General features: G+C 35.9%; 1 protein-coding gene across 1 annotated transcript; it reads right to left on the bottom strand.

Moving 5' to 3' along the window:
- Positions 1-445: 445 nt before the first annotated feature.
- LOC121417552 (1,4-alpha-glucan-branching enzyme-like) lies at positions 446-24,218 on the bottom strand. Its single transcript, XM_041611290.1, has 14 exons — positions 24,093-24,218; positions 16,770-16,939; positions 16,385-16,500; positions 15,527-15,797; positions 11,618-11,708; positions 9,837-10,046; positions 9,352-9,467; positions 7,741-7,868; positions 7,015-7,113; positions 6,281-6,563; positions 4,725-4,909; positions 3,630-3,760; positions 2,241-2,358; positions 446-1,742 (listed from the first exon to the last, which is right to left on the bottom strand). The coding sequence occupies exons 1-14, from the start codon at positions 24,203-24,205 to the stop codon at positions 1,674-1,676; spliced, it is 2,100 nt and encodes a 699-aa protein (XP_041467224.1). The 5' UTR covers positions 24,206-24,218; the 3' UTR covers positions 446-1,673.
- Between the last annotated feature and the right edge of the window lie 1,372 nt (positions 24,219-25,590).

Below are 25,590 nucleotides of genomic sequence, written 5' to 3'. Positions count from 1 at the left end.
CCCAATGATATCATATAAGAAACATCAATATGTTTTCCCCTAATGACATCATATCAGAAACATACATATGTTTGAGTCTGACTGCTTTATAACACACTACCTATATGTAGGAAACAATAGGAAATATGTGTTATAGTTCTCATGCAAAATTCTCATAAAATATAATATGGAAGACTTTGTGGCTATTTCATGGACTTCTCCACTTTCATATCTATCTTAACCCTGTTTTAACTGGGGGGGGGGGAGGAGGACAAATTGACCCCCCTGCAAATTTTGTCACTACTCCCCTGCCACCATGTGAAATTTTTTGACCACATCTGCTTACTTTCAAGTCTTGTGCATCTTTTGAGACCACATTTGCAATGGTCCGGTAGGTAGTCCAAAATTACGCAACATTTTGTAAGTGCACATCAGACCCAAAATGTACAAAGTCAATGCAAATTGAATTTTTCAACAAAAAATCATAAATGTATGATTATTTTTTACTTTTGTCGGTTTAAATGGATCTATTTCATTCATGATCGCAAAAGGGTCCCCGACAAACTTCAACAGAAGAAAACAATAAAAAAATAAAGATTTAAAAAAAAAAGAAATAACAATTTAAAAAACAATAAAATACATGAGAATTAATCATATTTTGGCAATTGTTTTTGTAGATATTTCTTAGAAATGTAAAAATTTATACTCTCACCAAAGTTAGCATTCTACTAGCTATATAAAGTGAGTTAAAGGAAAAAGCATATACAAATATTTAGGGCCAATTTCATACACTTATTCGCCTATAAACAGTCTTGTGGTTTACATCTGGGTCTACGCGGGTGCAAATTTTCGCGGCGATCACGCAATCAACGGCCAAGATCTGAAGGTTCAAATTGACCCCCAATATATCCTGGTCTGAAATAGCCCAGTTAAAATAGAGTTAAGAGAAATGAATAACAATGTGAACTTCTAAGAGCATTCTAAATATGGAGGTCTTGATTCACACAAGAGTAAAACAGACTTTAATTTAAATATCACTCTAAAGACACTGTAAATAATATAAACTGAATATTCAAAATGTATCTAAAGAATTGTATAACTCGGAGATATGAAGTAAATGATTGATAATACATTCAATGTAAATAATATTTCATAGATTTTCTTAACAATAAGAAATGAGCAAGTTGATAATTCACTTCAGAGCAATTTCTTTATGTAATATACATGTACATGTAACTGGAAGAATTGTTTCACATTTGTTCATAGAAAACAAGGATTATTGAAAACCAGATCCTATTCCACAACGATCAACAGTAATTAGGTCTAGCAATCAGGTTTATGCTTAGCTTTGGTTTATAATTTAGTGGTCTATTCCTGTATCATTTGACAATCATGGTCCCAATAATATGATATAATATTTCTCTCTTATTTACACTACAGTAAATGACTTCTCTAGACCCATTATTATAGGCCAGATTCTACACCTATACCCAGGGTGTTAATCCATTCAACACTGAGAAATATAAAGCACATAGCCTTATAATACCAATGGTCAGTTCAGTGTAGAATTGTTACACAGCTTGATTAACACTAAATCTCTACACAAAACTTTACATCAACTATTCCCTTGAATACTGATTTGTGTAAAGCCCGTATCCTTGATACACAATGAGTGAGTTGCAGTAGTAAGTGGGTTAAGATCCATGTTTGATGATATCTTCCTCCAATGCAAGTACTATACAAACCCTGCTTGGGATGTACACCTGAAAAAACAAAAAATGACAAAAAGTTCAAGTCTGCTGTGACCTTAATCATTTTACATAAAATATGTTAGCACAGTTCTTCTTCATGTAAGAATCACCTTTATGTACAAACCATGTAATAGACATTTATTCAGGTGGCAACATTTTTTTTTCTTCAACTTTATTCAATTTTCTTTTGTACCACACATAACCTTTTTTGATTTTTTTAAATCAGACCCCAATTCTTGGACTTGTATATTTTCAAGTCTTACCTCAAAGAAAGAAAATCTACACATTAAGTTTGACCTGTACTGGCATTTGAACCCGCAACTTTGTAATGAGCAAGGATAACACCATGATTTAATTATGATCCAATCATTGCAAATTACTCTATAGCTTTACAATATGTTTTTGTGATGGGGGGGGGGGTGGGGTTCTTATTATTTGGCAACCAGTCAATTGAACTATTTTTGCCATGAATATTTGATGGAATAAACCTGAGTTTGAAAGGAAAGATACCTGTAGTGAGTGTCTTCTTCCAGCGTAACCATCAGTTGAGGTAAAGTGTACAGAAGAAGGGTCAAGTCTATTGTGACCTCCAAACTCTGAGCTATCAGAATTCAATACCATCTTGTATCTACAAATAACATGTCAAGGTCAATGGTCGCATCTAGTATGTGTGTATGTTTATGCCACTTTAACCATATTCATTTGCAACACTGTTTTCCAAAAAAATTTAATTTTATGACTTTATTTTACGTTCCAATTTGGTACTAGTTGCTTCATAAACAATTATAAAGATAACTCAAATGATACAAAATAGATGTAGAAAAATCCTTTAATGGTTGAACCCCCTTCCCCCTTCATGCAAATAAAACTAAAATTATGGAAAATACCAAAAATCTCTCCATTTCAATGCTACAGATAAATCACTCTACATTTCTAATATATTAGGATTATATGATTTTAGAAAAATTACATTTTAGACGATTTGAGTCTTCAGAGCAAATGGAAGACTTGTCTCTACCCTACATATCATTAGCTGTCATCCAAACCGTCGTATCACAAATATGACGGTGTAAAACCATTTCAGAGAAAATCAACTTCAAAGTTTACTGTCATTTTCACACTTAGTTCCCCTACCTTAGAACAAATTCATTGCTAGAAAATACATGGTTGGAAAGACCAAGACAATTGCTTGACATTGGTATCTTTATTTTTACTCAAATATCGCAAAACAGCTACAGGCTTGTAATTTCGGTTTAAGCGGCTTAGATTTTACCTGTACAAAAATGCCTAACCCTAGAACAACAACCGTGCACGCGGTCAGTCAAAACGTTGTATCGCTTTTTATCCCTTTTCACGTGAAGATATGACGGTTTGACTGACTGGCATTTGCATAGTAAGTGCACACAGCTGTTGTTTGCTTTGCTACAGTACACGTTTTGTATGGGATATGCATATTATATCAACAATTTGCATGGCATCGACGTGACAATCCCCACATATCTCACAAACTGCAATAAATGGCTGCCTAGAAATTTACTTATCAATAGAATAAAAATTATCTGTGTGGAAAAAACACTATTTTTACCGTTTCTGCAATCACCATGTGTATATTAAGATTTTTTGAGGAAAAAGATTTTTTCTTAAATCACGGTTATACAAATAACAATACAAACTACTTGAAAAAGGAGTATGGGTACCTCTGGTAAAATGACTGCAATTTTTAAAAAAAATTTGAAAACTTTAATCTTTATCATCATTGATATGAATTATTCAAACTTGCACCAAACTGCTTACACATGATTTTCTAATCCTCTTTCATAACACCTTTCCAGTTTGAGGAAGATGGCTACATAGCAATAGTATCATAATATATGCTAAGGTAATGAGTGTAAAGGATACTTTCCAGGTAGATCTACACCAACCCTGTAGTCAGGTAAACTCTTAGAGCAATGAAAATTGAAGATAAATAGCAACCGAGATCGTTCAAAGACAATTACTTTATCATCTTCATGCTTCCAGCTCACATAGGCCTGTAATAAACAGAAAACTAAATCAGTGACTCACTTCTTACACTTAACAAAAGAAAATTTTCATGAAAACAATGCTATCATATTTGTCTAGGGGGGGGGGGGCTCATATTGGCCCCCCCCCCCCCCTCCAGTTAGAGTTAAGACCTACCTTTTCCATTCCTAATTTTATGTATGATGTGTTTAAGGAACTTATGTTGAATATAGAAACAGTCCAATAGGCAGTTCGTTAAACGTATTTACAACAGACATTTATTAGTTGAGATGCAACAACGATCACTACTGCGTCATCTTGACAGCAGCCATAACTTTCTCCATGCAAGTGGTCACGTGTAATAACAAAGTATAGTCTACGCTTGCAGACATTTATCAGTTATCACCACATTTAATTGATTTTTTTTCCTCTTTAGTTAATAGCTCACATAATTTCTTTACTAGATAAGATTGCAATGAGTCAGGTCCACTATACTGAAGTGTAAAGTCAGTAAACTAGCTGAACTTATTACCAGCTGAGTTACTAACCTGTGGACTAGCTAACAAATTAAAACTGTTAATAACATATTAAGTTGCATATTAAGTGGCATAAGTTACTAACCTGTGGACTAGCTAACAAATTAAAACTGTTAATAACATATTAAGTTGCATATTAAGTGGCATAAGTTACTAACCTGTGGACTAGCTAACCAATTAAAACTGTTAACTTATTGACTGGCTGAAGTTACTAACCTGTGGACTAGCTAACCAATTAAAACTGTTAACTTATTGACTGGCTGAAGTTACTAACCTGTGGACTAGCTAACCAATTAAAACTGTTAATAACTTATTAACTGGCTAAAGTTACTAACCTGTGGACTAGCTAACCAATTAAAACTGTTAATAACTTATTAACTGGCTAAAGTTACTAACCTGTGGACTAGCTAACCAATTAAAACTGTTAATAACTTATTAACTGGCCAAAGTTACTAACCTGTGGACTAGCTAACCAATTAAACTTGTCATCAAGATGATTCATAGCTCTGTCAAAGCTATTAAGAAACCTGTATCTGAGTAGATCATCATCAATTAGATTCCATTGTCTTCTAGCGTAGTGATAACTATTATTATTACCTGGTCTAGGGAAATCAAGCCATTCAGGATGACCAAACTCATTGCCTGAAAAAAAAAGAACAATAAAAGTTTAAAACATTATACTAGGGGTCCATTGCATATTGTCATCCAATGGCAACTACCATGGCAACAATGCTCAACATCCAATCAAAATCAAGGATTCCATAAAAGTTACGTTTGGATGGCAAAGGTACCATGCAACTGGCCCCTGGGAAACATTAGCAAAGGACTCAGGGCTAATTCTCTCCAAAGACCTGAGCCCATGATATATGGCTGGTAAGCTCAAAAAGTAGTAATAGAAAGGAGATTTTTATGTTTAAATTTTGCCGCATTTAACAGTACGTTCCAGAAAAAATGGAAATCAAGGTTTTCAATTTATTTTTCTTAATGCGGTTTAATGATCATAAAGTTTGTTTATTCTTCTTCATTGTAGTACCTAGGATGAATATATGAATTGATGTGTAAGAAGGATTTGATATTTCAATTACATTATCAAGATCACAGAAGAGTACATCACGGCTTAAAGGTAAATGCCAGTTTTGGTAACGATATCAAAATAAGTTTGTAAAGAATCCAATGAAATGACCACCAAAGTGTCTGTTTGTATAAATAAGAAATATGTGCCAAAGGATTCTGGAAGAAATTGTGTAATTGCTGAGAAATTAGCAAATAAGCACAGGATTCGGGTCAAGCGTCGGGCACGACATTCAAAGCAATAATAATACACTGTCCCACGTGCGCTTATCTGTTTTGGTGATCTTCAGTGTGAATATTTTTCAGCGTAGATTTCAAGAGTTCACAAAGTTCAGTTTATGTGACTGTACCAGATCTAGATCCTCGATGATATTCAGACAATTAAGCCTGGTTTTACAGACTTTCTCATGAAATCAGTGTTTACTGCAACTACTGGCATTTCTCTTTAATAGAATTTCTTTGTGTTCTTTGGAATGTTTCTCTATTGTAAATGAATATGAATGCAAATTTTGGTTGACAGAGATTCATAAATCTGGAAATGTAAAAACACAGTTCTTGTAAAGCGCCCATCACATTATGATATAACGTCCCTATGAGCTTCCAAAGGACTTAAATATTATTACCCCAGTTTTAGAATTTGATGGAATTTTTACTGTTAAGCTTGATTAATTATTCTTTTACATTCAAACTGCATTGATACCATGGTAATGAAACCGGTCAAAAGAGCAGTAAGGAATTTGATTTGCCTGAATGCTAACCAACACTGTCAAGCAGGATGGACAATTGGAAATACAGATGCAGAAAATAGGGACATCGTATATTTCTTTTATTATTATAGTACAGACAGATTTTTTTCAAGAATAAGGACACAGTAATTGTAGTGGTCCACTCTCCAGCAAAACTGGGGACTGTCCCAAAAATATAAAACTAAAGCAGACCTACCCATGAAGTTAAGCCACGCCTCTCCTCCTAGAGCATGTGTAATAAGTCTTATACATTTATGAAGCGCCATGCCACGGTCAATCACGTCTGTCTGAGGTGACATGACAGACATGTTTGTATACATCTCTTTATCCATCAACCAGAATGCTATCGTCTTATCACCAACAAGAGCTTGATCATGACTCTCAGCATAAGCTATTGTTCGTTCACCATGGCGACGGTTGATCAATGTCCACACAATATCACCTACATTCCAGTCTTCATCTTTGCTTTCTTTCAGAAGCTGAAAAAAAATGAAAAATAGATTTACATAACTTGACTGAAAATGCATTTTCAGCACCCAAGCAAATACAAAATCATTTTCAAAACATTCAAGAACTGTTCTTATTTCTAGAAATGCTCTTATTTCTTGAAGAATCTGAATAGAAAAGATAAAACTAGTAATCCTTCACTGGCTCATTTTTAGCACCTACCCTAACTAGCCATTTTCCAAAGTGTTTTTACAATTTTCAAGAAATATTTTTAAGTGATTTTTTTTAATGTTGTGGAAATGTAACAAAATATTTTCAAATATTCAAAAAATATATTACAAATGTCTGAAAGATATAATTTCTTAAAGAATCTTAATAATAAAGATCATCTTGTCATTGTTTATTATTAGCACCCAGACAAATTAAGTATTTTGGTGATTTAAACAGAAACTCTCTTAGTGACTTTGGGGTCACATGACTTACCTTAATCCATTTATCTGGTATAGCCATGGCTAATCTGAAATCAAAACCATTACCTCCTTCTTCAACCGGTCGACATAGCGCTGGCATTCCAGACACTTCCTATAAACAATCAATACAACTTTATATGAAACATGGTTTCTGGTCATCAATATGAATGCTTACATTAATTTAATTCATCTACCAAAAGGCACCTTTAATTTTGCTATTGATTTTAATAACACACCATAATGAAATACCATTCCAACAGAGCAATGTGTTTTATAAAAAAAAAAAAAATCTCTATCACAAATTACTGCTTGGCTTTTTGTACACTAAACATTGTGTCTAATACTTTTTGTTCTGTAAAGAATACAAGCTGTAACTCACTGAAGTCAGACAGAGAACTTTTTTCTTTATAAAGAGAAATTTGAGTGCAGCAAGCAAACCTTTGGCATTGGAACAGACAATTTTTCATTTTAGGTATTGAATATTCAAGTATCGTTCCATTTTAGAATCTCTTTTTAGACAAGAAATTCCATCTCTTTTGGGAATTCATTCATAAATTTCTCACATTTGTCTACCATCCCCATCACAAACGTTAGTTTACTGTGAAAAAGTCTTCAAGAGTATCATCCAGATTTTCTACATGCAAATAATTTTCAATATCAATGAATCAGGCCCTGAATGGGAAAACAATTACTTCACTGAAGAAAATTGGGAGAAGAAATATTGTAAAAAAAAACTAACCTCAGCTATTGTGACGATGCCAGGGTAGTACTTATGGAGCATGTGATTTGCTAAGGTGAGATAGGTCAATGCTTCAGTGTCCACAGCAAGACCAAAATAATCACTGTAATCACCACTGAAACCAGTACCTATACACACAGAGATGGGTGGGGAGATTGAGAGGAGGGGATGACAAAGAGGGATAGAGATAAGATTCAATCAGGAAAGTGACATGGTAGAAATATACAATTATTGCACATTTCTAGCCATACCACTGACAGAGGAAAATGACAGAACATTATTCACAAGACAAGTGAAATATGGCATGTAATGATGAATTAAAAAAAACAAGATATTATTGTACCAAGAAAAAAATAGATGCAAAGTAGAACACAAAAGATTGTCATTGTCAAAATGTGATTGGAGAGCATATACAAATTGATAATAAAATTCAATCAACATAATTACTGGCTGTACAGGAAGTAAATAAAGCTTTGGGAATGACAAAATGTGAGAAAATAAAGGAAACACAAAAAAATATCTTTCAAATTTATAACAGACTGGACTGGGGAAATAAAACAAATGGAGAGTAAAAGTGAAACAGAAAACATTGAAGGGAGAATATTTGATCATCAGGGATGCCAACACCGTGAAAGGAATTGGGTTTTTGCATGGGATGAAAAGGCATTTTTGCCGAAGAGAATATTTCTAACTTTCTACGACGTACGTATCACAGAATTTTCAGAAAAAAAAACCCTGCAGTATTTTTATTTCTAATAAGTTAAACCTTAGCCAGACCGGGCTCTTTTGGGTGCTATAAAAACGGGGGAGTGTTGAATCAACCCCCCTTGAGATCTTGGTTGCCAATCCCGCAAACACCGTGAAAATTGGCATGACGATAGAGTGGGATGTAATGTACAAGGCTGTATGATTAATTATTCCTCAAAATTTGATATATTTTTTAATGAATTAATAATGTTAATTTATGCATAAATCACACTTTCCGACCTATCTCACTAAAAAAAGCTCCTTTTGTGTAAATATTCTGAATACCATTGCTAACAATTACAAATTTAAAAAAAATCCTGCTTTGAAAATAAATTTCTTATGTATTTCATTGTTTTATGAATTTCTTAATTCGCGACATACGGGTAAAATGTCGCAGGGCCACATGACTTTTTACGAAAAGCCGTGGTGTAGTGGTTCTGACACACGTCTTGTAAACAGACGGTTGTGTGTTCGAATCCCACCGTGGTCTAGCGTCCTTTGGCAAGGCGTTAATCCACACTTTGCCACTCACGACCCAGGTGCTAAATACGTACCCGGAAGGATTCAAAAGATATTGTATGTTTGATTTTGCCAATGCCATAATGAGGTTGCGATGAATGCAAGGAATGCTCCTCAGGGAGTGGAAATTGTGCACTTTTCGTGCGGGATTGAAATGAATCAAGGTAATAAATCAATGACCGAGATAATAATTTGCTGGAATGTGCTTTGAGCCATTCTGGAAAGCACTTAATAAAAAGGGCTATTATTATTATTACGAGACAATGTCATGCCGAAAATAGCTCAATTTTATACATGTACTTTCTTTGTTTATCGACGCCAAATTTATATTTTATTTTTACTTACCGATTCCATGGTGATGATAGATCATTGAACTCACACCATCAAATCTAAAACCATCAAAATTAAACTGCTCAACCCACCAACGAAGGTTAGAGAGGAGGAATCTTAGTACTTCCCAGCTATATGAAAGAAATCAACAATATTACAAAAACGATAAGAATAATATGCAAGAAATCAACAATATTACAAAGGCGATTAGAGTAATATCATAATACTAAGGGATATTGGGAACTTTGGCAATGATCCGAATTTGGTCAAACTTGTGCTTTCTGATTTTTTATCTCATTAGTCCGACAGACTTGCACAATGAAGAGATTGTTAGGTGTACACAGGACAAGCCCACCCCCAATAATAAGTTTATCTAAATAATAGGAGAAAATCCAACAAGCAAAACACTGAAAATTTTTATAAAAATTGGATTTAAAATAAGAAAGTTATGACATTTTGAAGTAAATGATGGAGCACCCAAAATATATTTTGATACTTACTTGTTATAATCAAAGAGTCTACTATCCCATAACATATGACGTCCTCTAGTCCCAGAATGAAAGTAACAGCTATCAGTACCATCAAAGTTATTCAGACCATCTAATACGTTATTAGCAGCATGACTATGAACAACATCTAAGAATACATAGATTCCCATACCATGAGCAGTATCAACCAATCTTTTCAAACCCTCCGGGTTTCCATAGCGACTGTGAGAGATAAAAAAATAAGTAAACTTAACATTATAAAAGTCTTACATAAAAAGATCCTAATCTGTGACATGTGATATAAGGATTTAAAAAAAAAAACAAGTGGAATGCCTCTGGCCGTCTCACCTGCATCACGCGGTTCAATATAGCAGCAGTGCTGACTTTGAATACTACTCTAACTCGCACAAGATGTTCAGTGATACATGGTTACTCTTATGTCCACTTTTTATGAACTAGACCAACAAACTTACAGAGATATGATGGTAATTCAACAGATACTCCGATTCGGCCAAAGTTCATTGACCCTAAATGACCTTTGACCTTAATCATGAGACCTGAAACTTGCACAAAATTTTCAGTGATGCTTGATTATTACTATGTCCAAGTTTCATGAATCAGATCCATAAACTTTCAAAGTTATGATGGTAATTCAACAGATACACCCAATTCGGCCAAAGTTCATTGACCTTTGACCTTGGTCATGTGACCTGAAATGCGCACAGGATGTTCAGTGATACTTGATTACTCTAATGTCCAAGTTTAATGAACTAGACCAATAAACTTTCAAAGTTATGATGGTAATTCAACAGATACTCCGATTCGGCCAAAGTTCATTGACCCTAAATGACCTTTGACCTTAATCATGAGACCTGAAACTTGCACAAAATTTTCAGTGATGCTTGATTACTATTATGTCCAAGTTTCATGAATCAGATCCATAAACTTTCAAAGTTATGATTGGAATTCAACAGATATCCCCAATTCGGCCAAAGTTCATTGACCCTAAATGACCTTTGACCTTGGTCATGTGACGTGAAACTCATGCAGGATGTTCAGTGATACTTGATTAACCTTATGTCCAAGTTTCATGAACTAGGTTCATATATTTTCTAAGTTATGATGACATTTCAAAAACTTAACCTCAGGTTAAGATTTCGATGTTGATTCCTCCAACATGGTCTAAGTTCATTGACCCTAAATGACCTTTGACCTTGGTCATGTGACATGAAACTCTAATAGGATGTTCAGTAATACTTGATTAACCTTATGGCCAAGTTTTATTAACTAGGTCCATATACTTTCTAAGTTATGACGTCATTTCAAAAACTTAACCTCAGGTTAAGATTTGATGTTGATGCCGCCGCCGTCGCCGTCGGAAAAGCGGCGCCTATAGTCTCACTTTGCTTCACAGGTGAGACAAAAAAAACTGCAGAAACTTTCAAGATATCCGAAACTGCTAAATCATCAATTAATAAATTGATATATCATATTATCTTTGTTTGCTAAAAGCAAGTAAAAAAATCCAGATGATGATAGATGGAATTCAACAACGTCACATGATGTAGAACTTTATATGACCAATCAGTATGAGGTATTGTATTTACAGTAATACAATCTATTGTAATTGTAACTTGACAAGGGAAAAAAATGTTTTCATAGGTTATTGCTAACAAAAGGACCTGGATGCATTCTGTGAAGAACAATTGACAAGCAAAACCAAAAACAGTCATAATCCTACCACCAAACTTAAAGTCACCCAATGTAAAGAAATAGTAGAAAAATGTACATACCTTGAAGGAGCAAAGAAGCTGGTAACTTGATAACCAAAGCTAGCATAAAAAGCATGTTCCATAACGGCCATCAATTGAATAGCGTTGTAACCTGTAAAACAAAATATTTCATCAAATTGACAACCTGTATTATTATTTTTACTATTGTGCAACAATTACTTCTAAGGTTTATGTACCTGAAATAGAGGTTAAAAAAGAATACAAATTTGCAAACTTTTATGGAAAAAAAGAGATTTTGAGGTTTCAAAATGTAATGCACCTAAGTTTGTTTTTTCAAGAAGCACATTTGAAAGAGCATTGAAATTCTACCCTCTCCAATTAGGGAAAATTCTTCTAATCTTAATCAACTTTATCATGCCATATAACAAATTAGTGAAATGATCACATCTTCCCAAGTATATACCTTGACTTTTAATCCTAGGTAGAACATTATCAGTGAAATGATCACATCTTCCCTAGTATATACCTTGACTTTTAATCCTAGGTAGAACGGTTACACTTCGTAATTCCGAAGCTTCGTAATTCCGAAGGTTCTTTATTCCGAAGGTTCGTAATTCCGAAACACGTAAATTGCCTATACCTCGATGTTCGTTAATCCGAAAACGAAAAAGGGTTCGTTAATCCGAACATTTGTGGCGTAATTCCGACGATTCGTTATTCCGAAGGTTTGATAATCCGAAAACGAAATAAGGTTCGTTGTTCCGAAGGTTCGTTAATCCGAAAACGAAATAAGGTTCGTTGTTCCGAAGGTTCGTTAATCCGAAAATGGAAAAAGGTTCATTATTCCGAAGGTTCGTTGATCCGAAAACGAAATAAGGTTCGTTTTTCCGAAGGTTCGTTAATCCGAAAACGAAATAAGGTTTGTTTTTCCGAAGGTTCGTTAATCCGAAAACGAAATAAGGTTCGTTAATCCGAAAACAAAATAAGGTTCGTTAATCCGAAAACAAAATAAGGTTTGTTAATCCGAAAAATGAAAACCGGGAAAGCAGAGGCAAGGGGAGGGGGGGGGGGGGTGGGGGACACTGTTGCCGTTCAATTATCATATAAGGATGGGAAGGCAAGGGCGGCCGAACGAATTTTCGTTGGGGGTAAAGCCAAAAAATGAAACTCATACGTCAAAATGGGCACTTTGGTGATATTTTCACCTTAAGATTATCATCTGCTTGAAGTCATTGTGTGTTTGATAGTGATTAAGTAGAGAAAAACTTTTTTGAAGTGACTTCTTATTATGGCAAAATGTATATTTAGGCTTTATTTTTCGGGAGAGAATATAATGAGCGAGCGGCTTGGCAAAACAAATTCAAAGGTGAAGTTGTATAACGTTTTTTGTGGTCAATTATTCTTATAATTGCATTATTGCGAGGTGTTGCGAGAGTGAATCACAAGCTAAAACTTTAGGTTATTTAAATAAAAAATGAAAATTAGTTGTTAAAAATCCGAGCAGATTTCTGCTGTCATTAAAAAGATGTGCATCTAACTAAAGAATTAACACGAGCGCAAAACGCAAGCTTAAACATACTGACCAGAAAAGGAACCTGTTAAAAAAAGCATTTAGTGACCTCTTTAGGATGCATATTTCACCAATCGAATGAGAGTGCGAAGCGCAAGCTGAATTTTTTTCAATATTCCAGCCTGAAAACTTAACCTAACTTGTATACTTTAAAAAGAGTATTTTATTTCGAAAAAACATGAAAAACGGCATATTTATTTTTGAAAAAGGAACTTTCCCATTTTGGAAAATATTAATTCCCCTGTTTTTTATTTCATTTTTGATGCCCCCTGCCTCCCTCCCGGCGGATCCAACTTTCGTCAAATAAAGGGGGGGGGGGGCAATTTGTTTTAGCCATATTTTCCTTGATCGGCAGTTTAAAGTTGATTTTTTTTTTGTTTCTTTGAAAGGGTATAACAGTCAATAATTAGCTTTATCCTTATAAAATAAAGTAAATATGTAATAACATGATAAACCCTTTTTAAATAATGCGAGCGCGAGCTATATATTTTTGTTAATATGATGGGCAATATGTTTGTGATCTTCAAAGCGAGATGCCTATGTAACTAAATTTAGATAATAACTGCTAGCAAGAAGCGCGAACAGAATTTTTAAATATATAAGCTCTGACCTGATCTAAAGGGGACATTTTAAGAACTTTTTGCAGTTAGCCATGAAGACGATGCGTGTTCTAACCAATGGCGGCGTTTTTTTTTTTGGGGGGGGGCAAAGCAAAAAAAGGGGCCAATAGGGGCAATTTGGTGCAAACTGATATTTTCACCATTAGATTATCATCTGTGTAAAGAGGTTGTGTGTTTTGTAGTAACTAAATTGAGCACAATTTTTAAAGTAATCACTAAAGTTATATATTTACGTTTCATTTCTGCGAGCGTAGAGAGCAAGCGGTTTGGGGAAAAAGTCAAATCTGAAGATGTCAATTCACCTTTTTGGTCAATTACTGTTAAAAGGGCATCCTTGTGAGATGTTGCGAGCAAATCACGTGCTCAAACTTTTGGAAATTTCATGTGGGGATAGAATGATAATATTGATACAGATATCATTTACCCAGGGAAGCCACTTCAGTTCTGAAAACTATTCTCCCAGCTATTATTATTTTTTTTACAAAAATGCTTAGAACACGTAGAATGTCCAGTTTTCAGGTTGGAAAATCGGAAAAATTTGGCTCACGTTTCTCGCCCGCATCAATTATTTTTTATTGAGCAACTCATTCTATTCCTGGTTACAAAAAAGAAGTATGAAATGTCCAGTTTTCAGGTTGGAATATCACAAATTTTAAGCTTGCGGTTCGCGCTCTCATTATTTAGTTCGTGAGATATACATTCTATTCATGAGTCACTAAATGCAGTCCTTAAAAGATTACTTTCTGAAGCCTGTTGCATAAAACTTTTTACCTGAGAAAACTCTGGTAAAAACTGAAAACTAAGGTTAGTCTGATTTCCGCCATTGACTTTAGCACAGGGCAAAAACTCCTGTAAAAACAACCTGAGTTTTCTCAGGTAAAAAGTTTCATGCAACGGGCCCCAGGTCAGTATATAAACAAATTACAGCTCGCCCTCGCATAAATTCTTTAGAAAGATACACATCTTTCTCACGATTACAAAAAATGCTCCGAATGCTCACTTCACGTCTTGTTACATGAAATGTCTACTAGTTTCAGCTTGCGATTCGCGCTTTCAACATCTCACAAGGATCATTATTAGTATTATTTTTATTACCAGCAGAAGCTGTTATTAAAAATGACATCCCCTCCAATACAAATCCTATTATCTAGAGGTTGCTCGCACGCTTCCAACACACTTGATCCCCTGCATCTTTAATTAAACCATTTGCTTATAGGCAGCAATTGCTCAGATAAAATCGAAATTAGCCTATGCTTGATCAGGGCGCCATTCTTAATGAAATACATGCTTTGGCCACAACACACGCATGTATCATCGATCGTTATTACTATCATTGCATAATATCGAGTAATCTTGTAATGACAACATCGTTTTTGTTACCAAAATGAATTATTTTCATTTTCGGAAATACGAACCTTATTTAATTTTCGGATCAACGAACCTTATTTCGTTTTCGGATTAACGAACCTTATTTCGTTTTCGGATTAACGAACCTTCGGAATTACGAACCTTATTTCGTTTTCGGATTAACGAACCTTCGGAATTACGAACCTTATTTCGTTTTCGGATTAACGAACCTTCGGAATTACGAACCTTATTTCGTTTTCGGATTAACGAACCTTCGGAATTACGAACCTTATTTCGTTTTCGGATTGACGAACCTTCGGAAATACGAACCTTCGGAATAACCGAACCTTCGGAATTAAGAAGCTTCGGAATTACGAATGTATGCGGGTAGAACATTATCAGTGAAATGATCACACCTTCCCTACTATATACCTTGACTTTTAATTCTTGGTAGAACATTATCAGTGAAATGATCATATGACGACACCTTCCCTTCCCACGATGAGATACCGACATGAGCTTCATAGATTCTTAGACCCTGACCGGTCCATTTAGGTTTAGGGTTCTTTGTATGATAGACCTGGTCCTGAGGTGGATCCCAGAATACACTCTGGTACAAGAACGTCTGTGGGTCCTGGACTGCATAACTAGCCCAGGCTAGGTTCCGGTCCACAATCTCACCAGACTTTGTTTTGATTCCAAGCTATGAAGGAAATAAAAAAATTAATAGTAATGAAAAATCTAATGCATTTTGATATTAACAGTTGATATAAGGCTACAGATGAACCTCTTCCTGTGAAATATACCCTCTACCAGACTTAAACATGAGTAGAAATATTTCCTTAAATGATATTCTTAATGTAATTTTCAATTATTTATTTATTCTTTTCTACATTTACAAAATTTTCATGAATAATGTCACTGTTAATAATAATAATACATTAGATATCAAAGTGACTTTGTGAGTAAATGTTGACGATGGTGGGGAATGCTGAGAAGCAGAGCTTGTAGAGATAAATCTGTTTAGCTAAGATCCTCATTAGACCTTGGAGTAAAACTGAAACAATGGATACATCCAATCAGTTTATCAACAATGGGTAACTGTATACTACCTTTTACACTTATCAAATGTTTGCCAGATGTTGATTAATGATTTAAGACAGTTGATGATCAAAAGTACATGGTTAAAATCTTTTATTTTGAAATTATCATATTTAAAAAATATTTAATTCTAACTAAGAATAATTTTGTGTTCACATGATAGATTTCTATCACCATTCATTCTCTTACCTTGACAATTGTGTTATGAGGTATAGGAGATGAACCATCAGGTTTAATGGGTAGAGTTATTTCCCATTTACCAAAACCAGTGTTCTTAAGAGGATACTCAGTACTGGACCAACCATCTATCAAGGAAAATGAAAATTAGAATCCGATGATTAATATGCTAAACTTGCTCCCTCTTTCTCTTCTCTTTCCTCTTCAAATACAATTTTTGATCTTTTATTCCCTCCAATGAGTTCTATTTTTTTTTTCTTTTCCCTCCTCCTTCTTCTCCTTATCTTTCCTCCCTCCTCTTCCCCTCCTCCTCATCCTTCTTCCTCTTCTATTTCTACTTAATAAACTACTATTTCCAAGAGACATACAATCATATATAATTCAATCAACTACTCACTGAATTCTCCTTTAAGATAAACAGCTTCAGCTCCTGGTGCCCATTCCCTACATCTAACTCCTCCATCCTCCATTCTATGAAGTCCATGTGTCTTATAGCCAGCTGTGAATTCATCTAAACCACCTTCATTCTGCTCTATTGAAGCCAAGATCTGCTCAAAACAGCCATACCTGCAATAAGAATTTGGTAGTATAACAGCAGTACTTAGTGAAATGAGCTAAAAAATTTAGAGGAACCAGACATGATGCATGGGGCACAATTTCTAAAAAGCTACAAGTGAGCAAACTTGTTGACCTTTTTGAAAAAATATAGTTTTATGATAGATTTTGACATTTAAGTCTCATAAAATTATATACTGCATCCTTTTCCCTTTACTTTTTTCTCCAGCTTTTCTTGGTCGTGAAAATTTGAGGGTCCATACCCTCCCAAGTCCCCCATCTGGGCCCTTTTGAGCATTTTTGGGGAGAAAGAAATTGCCCTGAGCCCCCGTGGAATTCTTTTCCCTGACGCCAGTGTATAGCAGGAAGATAAAGTTTTAAATGATTAGGGTAGACTACCTACAGCACGTGTCATAATTTACTCATGTTCACTATACCTCTTTATCATTTCTGTTTCATATGACACTGATTTTTAACATTTGCATTTTAATGGCAATTTATACATTTGATTTTGCAATGATTCAATGACTATAGGCCTATATCACTTGTTGCTGTCCACTTATTTAGCAATATTTAAACACATAGTACCTATGCGCCAGAGCCCAGGCAGGTTGGTCTGCCATTTTACCAATTGATATTTTACATTAAGTTCTTGCCATATGCATGTACCGTAAGTAACGGTGTATTAACCGCACCTTTTTCTCGACGGGGTAGAAGCAAAAGTCGGGGTGCGGTTTATACACGGTGACGGGTCTGAGCCAGCCCGCCGTAACCCCTCCCGTACATGTACGATGTCTGCCAGTTCACAACACATCGAGTGGCCGGGCGTAGCCGCCCAGGCAATGTCGTTTAGAGGGGTATGAGCCGCGGGTAATGGGAAGCGATTATTGCAATATTAATTAAATGTTGTCCATAACAAACGCACCCACCTTCATGACACTAATTTTGACTTTATTCTCGATTCAAAGTAGTGAAGTTCCCTGGCTAATTTAAAAGAGACGCCAAGCATACTCGGTAAAATTTTGTCACCGCTGAGCGAGAGTTGAGTGAGCTTAGAGATTGCGTTGTAATGTGGTTATAGTGCGACTTAAGCTGGCGCTATTCAAAGTCCCGTTTCGCGCCAGCTTGTTTTTTTCCTTCCTGTTTGCTTTTCATAAGATACCATGTAAACCACGCACGAGAGAGACGGCACGAAGCCGTAAAAAACAACTCGAAAAAATGCCAATTTCTTTGTTTCTTGAACCTTCCTATAATCCCGTATCCAAAATTCATGCTAAGACATCAAATTTCTGAAAGTGATTGTGAGATTGTGACGCAAGAAATGTGAATGTTTCTTCCTCCTACGCTGGGAAAGACACAGATCATAATTTGATAAGATGTACTGGCATGACTTGTACTGTATCGTAGTTTGCAATGTAATGGCAGTGCTGTGTGTGTACACTGTGACTGTGAGGTGAGCGAGTGTGTAAGTTGCCAATATTGTCGGGACCGTTCTTTCTTTCTAACATTTGTAGATGAATTGATCAAGAACAGCATATTTCTGCATACCGGTAATCTCTTTGGATACTTTGAAATCTTAAAAACTTAGATTTTGTTTCTTCGTACCTCAAATATGCATGTAAATGTGAGAAGATTTTTTTAGTCCAAAGTTGGGGGTGCGGTTAATACACGGGTGCGGTTAATACACCGTTACTTACGGTACTTCAGGTTCTTCAATCAAATCTTTATACCATGAATGGATAAAGAACACTGATTTGTATGCTCAAGCTGCAATAGAAAATCATAAAGAACGATCGACAAACCAGACAAAGGCTCTTTGAAATCAAAATCCTTTATTATGCTGATTATATTAATAAGTAGACTATTTTATTAACACCGTTTGTTTCATCACAAGGAGGAATTAAGAAGTAATCGAGGAGGGTTAGGAAGCCTCCATCATTACGAGTCCTATGGCCTTTTTGTCATCCATTGCACGATTTTGGTATGAGATAGTGGGGGGGGGGGCACTTGACCACAAAAAGTGGTAGGTATGTGCCCCAGGAGAGACAAAAAAAACAGGGGCTTTGGAACTACAAATGTTCATGAAAACAGGGATCCTTGGAACGGTTCTTCTTGATGTGAGTGCATATGCATCCCTAAGAATCGGGCAGACATGCATGCAGCTAGCCCGGGGCATGGACGCCGGATGCGCTCGCGATTCGGCGATGGTCGGACTGGGCTCTGCAGGCCGCTTTTAAAACAAATGCCGCTCATCGTAGCGGATCAATGTGACAAAAAGTCGTAACAAAAACATATGCAAAGCTTTGGAATGGATTTCTCGATAAGAAGAAAATGCTATGCTTTGGAACGGATTTCTTTCTTTTTCTTAACAAGATAAAAATGCTATAACTTGGAACAGAAATTTGACTGTAAAAATGGGGGTCCTCTCCATGGCACATACCCCTATGCAATGATACTGAGTGCCCCCCCCCCCCCTCCGGTTACATCACCAGTGATCTCATAGAGTTACTTCATGGAGTTACTTCAAGACCCTTCTCCTGTCTTAAGGCTGTCCAAGGTTAAGCTCCAGGATATGTGACTTCCCTAATAAAACATTGTTTTATTTCAGCAGATGTATAGCTTAATTGGATGAGCCTGCACCTACAGTGTATGAATGTTTTCAACAGAAATATGGCTCATTATTACCTATACAAGGCATTTTAGCAGAAAAATAAATATCATATTTTGCTTGCTACTTTCAATCCAATACAAACTAGGCAAACATTTGCCATGTTGCCCTCCCGGGATTTGCCCATAGGAATAGTGTAAAAAACAGAGGGCAATATTGGCCATATTTCTACTAATGCGCTTGCGCAGTAGGAGCCGAATTTGATCGCAATTTCAGTATTTAAAAAATTTGGCTGGAACCAGTTTCTTTACATTTTAAGAATTTAAAATTAAAATCAATAATCTTCTCCATTCTCTCCTTATTTTTTCCTTTCCTTTCTCCCCTTTCCCAAGGGCTAAGCATTCTTTCTCTTCTTTTTTCTCCCTGTAAATTAAACTTCAATTCTCTCTTTCTTGTCTTTCTTTCCCAGTTTCCCCCTTTTCTTGTTCCTCTGATTCTTTTCTTCCTCCCCCACCCTTAACACTTTCGCCTACCGGGCGCGGGCTGGGGTGCTGGGCCCCGCCTCTCCCCAGAATATATCACATGCATGAATTGAATGCCATGCCTGATGCCATTTTGTAGGTATGTGACAAAAAAAATGAAAATCCTCAAATCTCAATGAATTTGGAATCATTTGAAAGCCCTTAAAAAGACCTTTCAAATGATACCAAGAACTCAAATTTTCATCAAGAAATTATAAAGTTATTCCAGTTTAAGTCGCGCATATTTATCCAAATTTGTGGTCATTGTCTTAATGTAAAGTCAATGGAGTGCATAACCGATTTTTGTGACCATTTTGTGACCATTTTGAACCCAAGTCTTCAACGGGCTCTAACTTCTTTGTTTTTGAGCCCTTTGAAGTAATTTAGGTATCAATGGAAAGGTGAAAGAAAACTCAATTGATGTGTAATCATTTCACTTGGTAATTTTTCTACTTATTATGTGTAAAATAATTTCTTTTAATTAATTCTAATTAATTATGCAAATTACAATTACTCGCCTCTTTTTTTTGCCAAATGAAGGTGATAATGAGAGATAATTTGTATATAATTTAGTTGGCATCAAAACAGCATCATGTAGATAATTTCCTAAATGAATTTGTTTAAAGTATTGTTTTTGTAATTTCTAATGTATTTCTTTGTTTTTCTGATATAAATTACAATTAGCTCTTTTTCAACTTTAGTATTGTGTACATGTAATATGTATGTATGGGGTCTTTTTTTTACAAATGAAAAATATCATTCCTTTTGTACATGTACTTTGTATGGTATAAAAATACAAGTGTGCTTTTCTGATGTATATGATTGTTTCACCAATTCTTTATGTATTTTATTGTTTCAACAATTTGTTTATAGATGGATAATGTAGCTTTCATTTTGGAGACCGTGGGCATTCGATTACAATTTTTTTTAGGAAGGATGAGCAGCAGAGTCTGAGGGTGTAAAGATGTAGCATTGCATGTAATTCAAGTATCAAGAAGGAAACATAAAAATTAAGCTTTAATATATGCATTTCTTAGATATGTATGATTACAACAGAAGGCCATGTTCGAGCACTCCTTTTTTAATGAAAAATAAGTTCATATTCTAGCGTGAAATCACTGCACATACATAAAGGTCTGAACAGCAACAAAAACAGGCATCAAAGCTCCAACACTCAAAACAAGAGAACAAAAGTGACACAAAAACTTATACAAATCCCATCCCCATTTCAACTTATGAACACAACCCCCCCCCCCTGCACCCTTCTTGAAAAAAAAAAATAATTATAATAAAATAGAAAAAAAATGAATAACAGAAAAAAAAATAGACAATAGAGCCATGTGGAAGTGAAATATTTCCTCTGAGAGTGAAAAATTAAACAACAAATTTTTTGCATTTTAATCATGGGCGGAAATTGGCCCCAAAGGTAGGGGGACGCTGGCATCGGCGGCGAAAGCCAACAATTTTAGGGGGGACCACCAAATTATTTTGATAATCAAAAAAATACACCAAAGGTTATCAACCAAAAATTATAGGGGGACGCAGAAAACTAAATTTGACAAGCAAAAAAAAAAAGAAAAAAAAAGGTTATCAAAAAAAAAATTGAGGTGGGGGGATCGTCCCCCACCTCAAATTAAGGGCGGGGGGGGTACACTTCCCCCAGCTTTCGCCGCCTATGGATGCTGGCAACTCTGACAAGTTAAAAAAAAAGTTTATCCCCAAACTGTTGTAAGGTCATTTTAACCCCAAAAAGTTTGACCAAAAAAGAAAAAAAGAAAGAAAAAAAAATGTATTATTGTTACATGTCCCCCTATTATTTTGGGTAGGGGGACGTGTCCCCCTGGGATTTCCACCCATGATTTTAATTTTAGAAAAGTCAACATTGATATTCCACTGTCAAAAGCAAATCCAGTTTCCAAATGAAACGATAATCAACCACCTAGACTCTTGACTTGAGTCACATAACCTTGGGATGATAAAATCTTTCTGTGACAAATGTATGTATTAAAATCAATATCAGAATAATTATCTACGGTATAATGACAGAGATTTCCCAAAAAAGGCACAACATAATCATCAAGTAAGCAATTTACGATCTAGTTCAATCCAGCATGAACGACTCACTATCGACCGCTCCCATCACCCTGCCAACCGCAGGCGCATCGGGCAGCTCGACTGCCGAGAGACCGGCTGTGACAAGGGTAGCATCGCCCTGCCAACCGCAGGCGCATCGGGCAGCTCGACTGCCGAGAGACCGGCTGTGACAAGGGTAGCTGGCATCTCTTATATCTGGACTGCGCAACGTCAGAATCGCGTAAGTTTGGATTTTTTGATAATTCAAATATATTTCCAGTCAAATTGTACACCTAATCGGATTCTTGTTTTACTTACCATAAAAAAATTTCGAACATTTACGCGTCCAAAAATTTGATGAACTTTCAAGCTCCGATATCCACACTTTACAGGCGAGTATCCACATTGAAACTTATATGTACAGAAAGAGCACATCTTCAGCTGTCTGTTAAAAGGCACGAGATTGCACCTACTATGTGCGCATGCGCATTAAACCCTAGTCTTGAGGACGCAATGATGATGATTTTTTTAGATATGTCATCTATTTCTTCATCATTGACGTCTTGACACTCTCTCCATAGTGCCTTCAGCGAACGACCAAAACAAAGATGGATTCCCCCAAAAAATCCATCCTTTTAAACCGAAGTGAATAGCATTCATTTAATTTTATTAATTCTTACACCTTCCTACGCCTAATGCGTAGGAAGGTTTTAAATATTACTATTTAAAAATGTAAAAAAATGAAGATTTCTTACCTAACTGATGCCGCGTAGACCCCTCGTTCCACATGTAAACAACGGAAATACAATAGCGTCGACCCTTGAACCGCTTATGTATGACGTACTTCCGGAAAGCAATGCCGTCTCAACGAACAATTTAGAGATAAAAAATCTTATTTAACAAATATTAGAATTTATTTCGTGATCATAAATAATTAATATCAATATATATAAATTATTTATGATCACAAAATAAATTCTAATATTTGTTAAATAAGATTTTTTATCTCTAAATTGTTCGTTGAGACGGCATTGCTTTCTGGAAGTACGTCATACATAAGCGGTTCAAGGGTCGACGCTATTGTATTTCCGTTGTTTACATGTGGAACGAGGGGTCTACGCGGCATCAGTTAGGTAAGAAATCTTCATTTTTTTACATTTTTAAATAGTAATATTTAAAACCTTCCTATGCATTAGGCGTAGGAAGGTGTAAGAATTAATAAAATTAAATGAATGCTATTCACTTCGGTTTAAAAGGATGGATTTTTGGGGGGAATCCATCTTTGTTTTGGTCGTTCGCTGAAGGCACTATGGAGAGAGTGTCAAGACGTCAATGATGAAGAAATAGATGACATATCTAAAAAAATCATCATCATTGCGTCCTCAAGACTAATTAAACCCCATTTTCAATGAGCCGCCCAGACATCAGGCGATGCCACTCGCAGCAAAACCCGCGCGAAAACCGTGCCACCAAAACCAGCGCTCGCGATGCCCCGTATTCGCACATAGCTACATTTTGCACACCCAATTAACTCAACACAAAATCAAAATCATCACCAACAACAACATTCTGACAAGACATGGGTGCGGAATGCAGTGCATATGATATGATGCAGTGCATATGATATGGTACAGTGCGGTGCTGTGTTATCTGGCCAGTCTACTAGTATCTAACTTCTAGACTTAGGCTAAGCCTAAGGCTTGCCGACGCGATGGTCGGACCGGCGGATGGCGCTGGCCTGGGGAGTCGAGGTCTCGCTCGGTAAACACACTACACAGGGAAGCTCACTGAGTTAGCTCGGCCCGGTTGCTGCACCCGTGGCTCGTACGACATGTACGGTACGGTACGACTAGTACGAGTTTTGCAGCAACCAGTACCACGGTTAGTCTCCAAAAATTTAGAATTCTATGACACAAGAAGGCCTAAGCTCGAAGATTTAACTGATTGGTGGCAAGTTACATACCTCCTTCTTAACTCTCTCTGGTGACTTGATAAATAAGGATCTAATTCGAGTAATTTTTCAAGTTTCGGTATGACTACGTCGTCAGCTTTCACGAGCATGCCATTCACAGCCATTTTGCCAAGTGAAAACGCCCTCTAGCGACTAGCTCCGTAATTCAGCTCTGTAGCTTTTCCGAAGAAGTTTTTTTGTAAAAATAATATTACCAGAAAAATTGCCGAAGGCTTGAGAAATATCCATCAAAGTATAAAAAAGTTATTAGAATTTCAATTATTCGATTTTAGACGTCGTATGCTAGCAGCATTCATACATAGCGAATGGTAATTTATCAATGAAATGTAATTTTCTCAGAAAATACAAAAAATAGACAAATCATGAAAAGAAAACAAAAATAAGTAATCAGGAACAATCATTTTCTTTGTATATCAAAAAAATAAAATTCATGTTTTGTAGTAAATTCCAGCTAGGTTTGCCACCTTAGCAACATTGGGCTGTTTTTTTTTAAGGACAAGTCCACATATGCGCGGCGGAAGTCAAAAAATTTAAGAGGGGTCCACCAGGGTTGGACATGAGGTAAAAAAAAATTGACAAGCAAAAAAATATGGGGGAACAGGACCCTTTTTAATAAAATGAGAAAAATCCAACAAGTATAACAGTGAAAATTTCATCAAAAGTGGATGTAAAATAAGATAGTTATGACAGTTTTAAATTTCGCTAATAATTTCTCAAAAAAGTTATTTATATGCACATCCTGGTATATTATGCAATTGATCAGACTGATCACATTAAAGGCGTAACTACGGGGGGGCATGGGGCACGTCCCCCCCCCCATCGGCTGGCAAAAATAACAGGGAAAAGGAGAAAGGAAGAGAAACGTAGTGGGAAAGAAAAAATATCGTCAATTTATAATGCTATATATTATCCCGGGGGGGCCACTTACATTGACGAGTGGATACCATGCGCGACCAAAAAAACACGTAAAAAGGATGTCTTTTTCACGATAGGGCACGTTACGTACGTAACGTAATAAGGGTGTCAAAATCACAAAAATAATGAAAAAAGGGTATCTATTTCGCTAGGAGAATTACGTATTTAGGGTCGAATTTTCGGGGATGATAAAACAAAATTGAAATGTTTTATAAAGGATGTCCTTTTTGCCCTAACACTTCGTGTTTAGAGTCCGATTTTCGCGAGGTGTAGAAGGTGGGGTCGTACTAAACCAAATAAGGTAAAGCTGACGACCGAAGGACCCCTAACAATAAAACATTCCTATACTTGTTTAGGGGTTCATTTCAGGGAATATTTGCCAAGAGTATCGTTTTGTTTCCAATACTTGTTAAGGGTAGGGTTTCACATGCCAGTACTTGTTAAGGGGTACATTTTCAGAATATGGAAATTACGTGTTTAGGGTGCTTTTCGAGACCCCATGGTCGCGCATGGTATCCACTCGTGAATGGAAGTGGCCCCCCCGGGTATATTATGTATATGTTATATTACATAA

This window comes from Lytechinus variegatus, chromosome 6, assembly GCF_018143015.1.
Source record: "Lytechinus variegatus isolate NC3 chromosome 6, Lvar_3.0, whole genome shotgun sequence".
Lineage (NCBI taxonomy): Eukaryota > Metazoa > Echinodermata > Echinoidea > Temnopleuroida > Toxopneustidae > Lytechinus > Lytechinus variegatus.
Note: the sequence above shows the minus strand (reverse complement) of the source record. Positions and strands in the feature narration are given on the sequence as shown.

What these genes read in the sequence shown, in the direction of transcription:
- LOC121417552 (XM_041611290.1), bottom strand. Translation starts at nt 24,205, where the DNA reads ATGGCTGTGAATGGCATGCTCGTGAAAGCTGACGACGTAGTCATACCG. An exon ending in ACCAAGAATTAAAAGTCAAG is followed by an intron (nt 11,709 to 15,526) that starts GTATATAGTAGG and finishes TTTGTTTTACAG; the next exon opens with GTTACAACGCTATTCAATTG. An exon ending in AGCTTCTTTGCTCCTTCAAG is followed by an intron (nt 10,047 to 11,617) that starts GTATGTACATTT and finishes TATCTCTCACAG; the next exon opens with TCGCTATGGAAACCCGGAGG.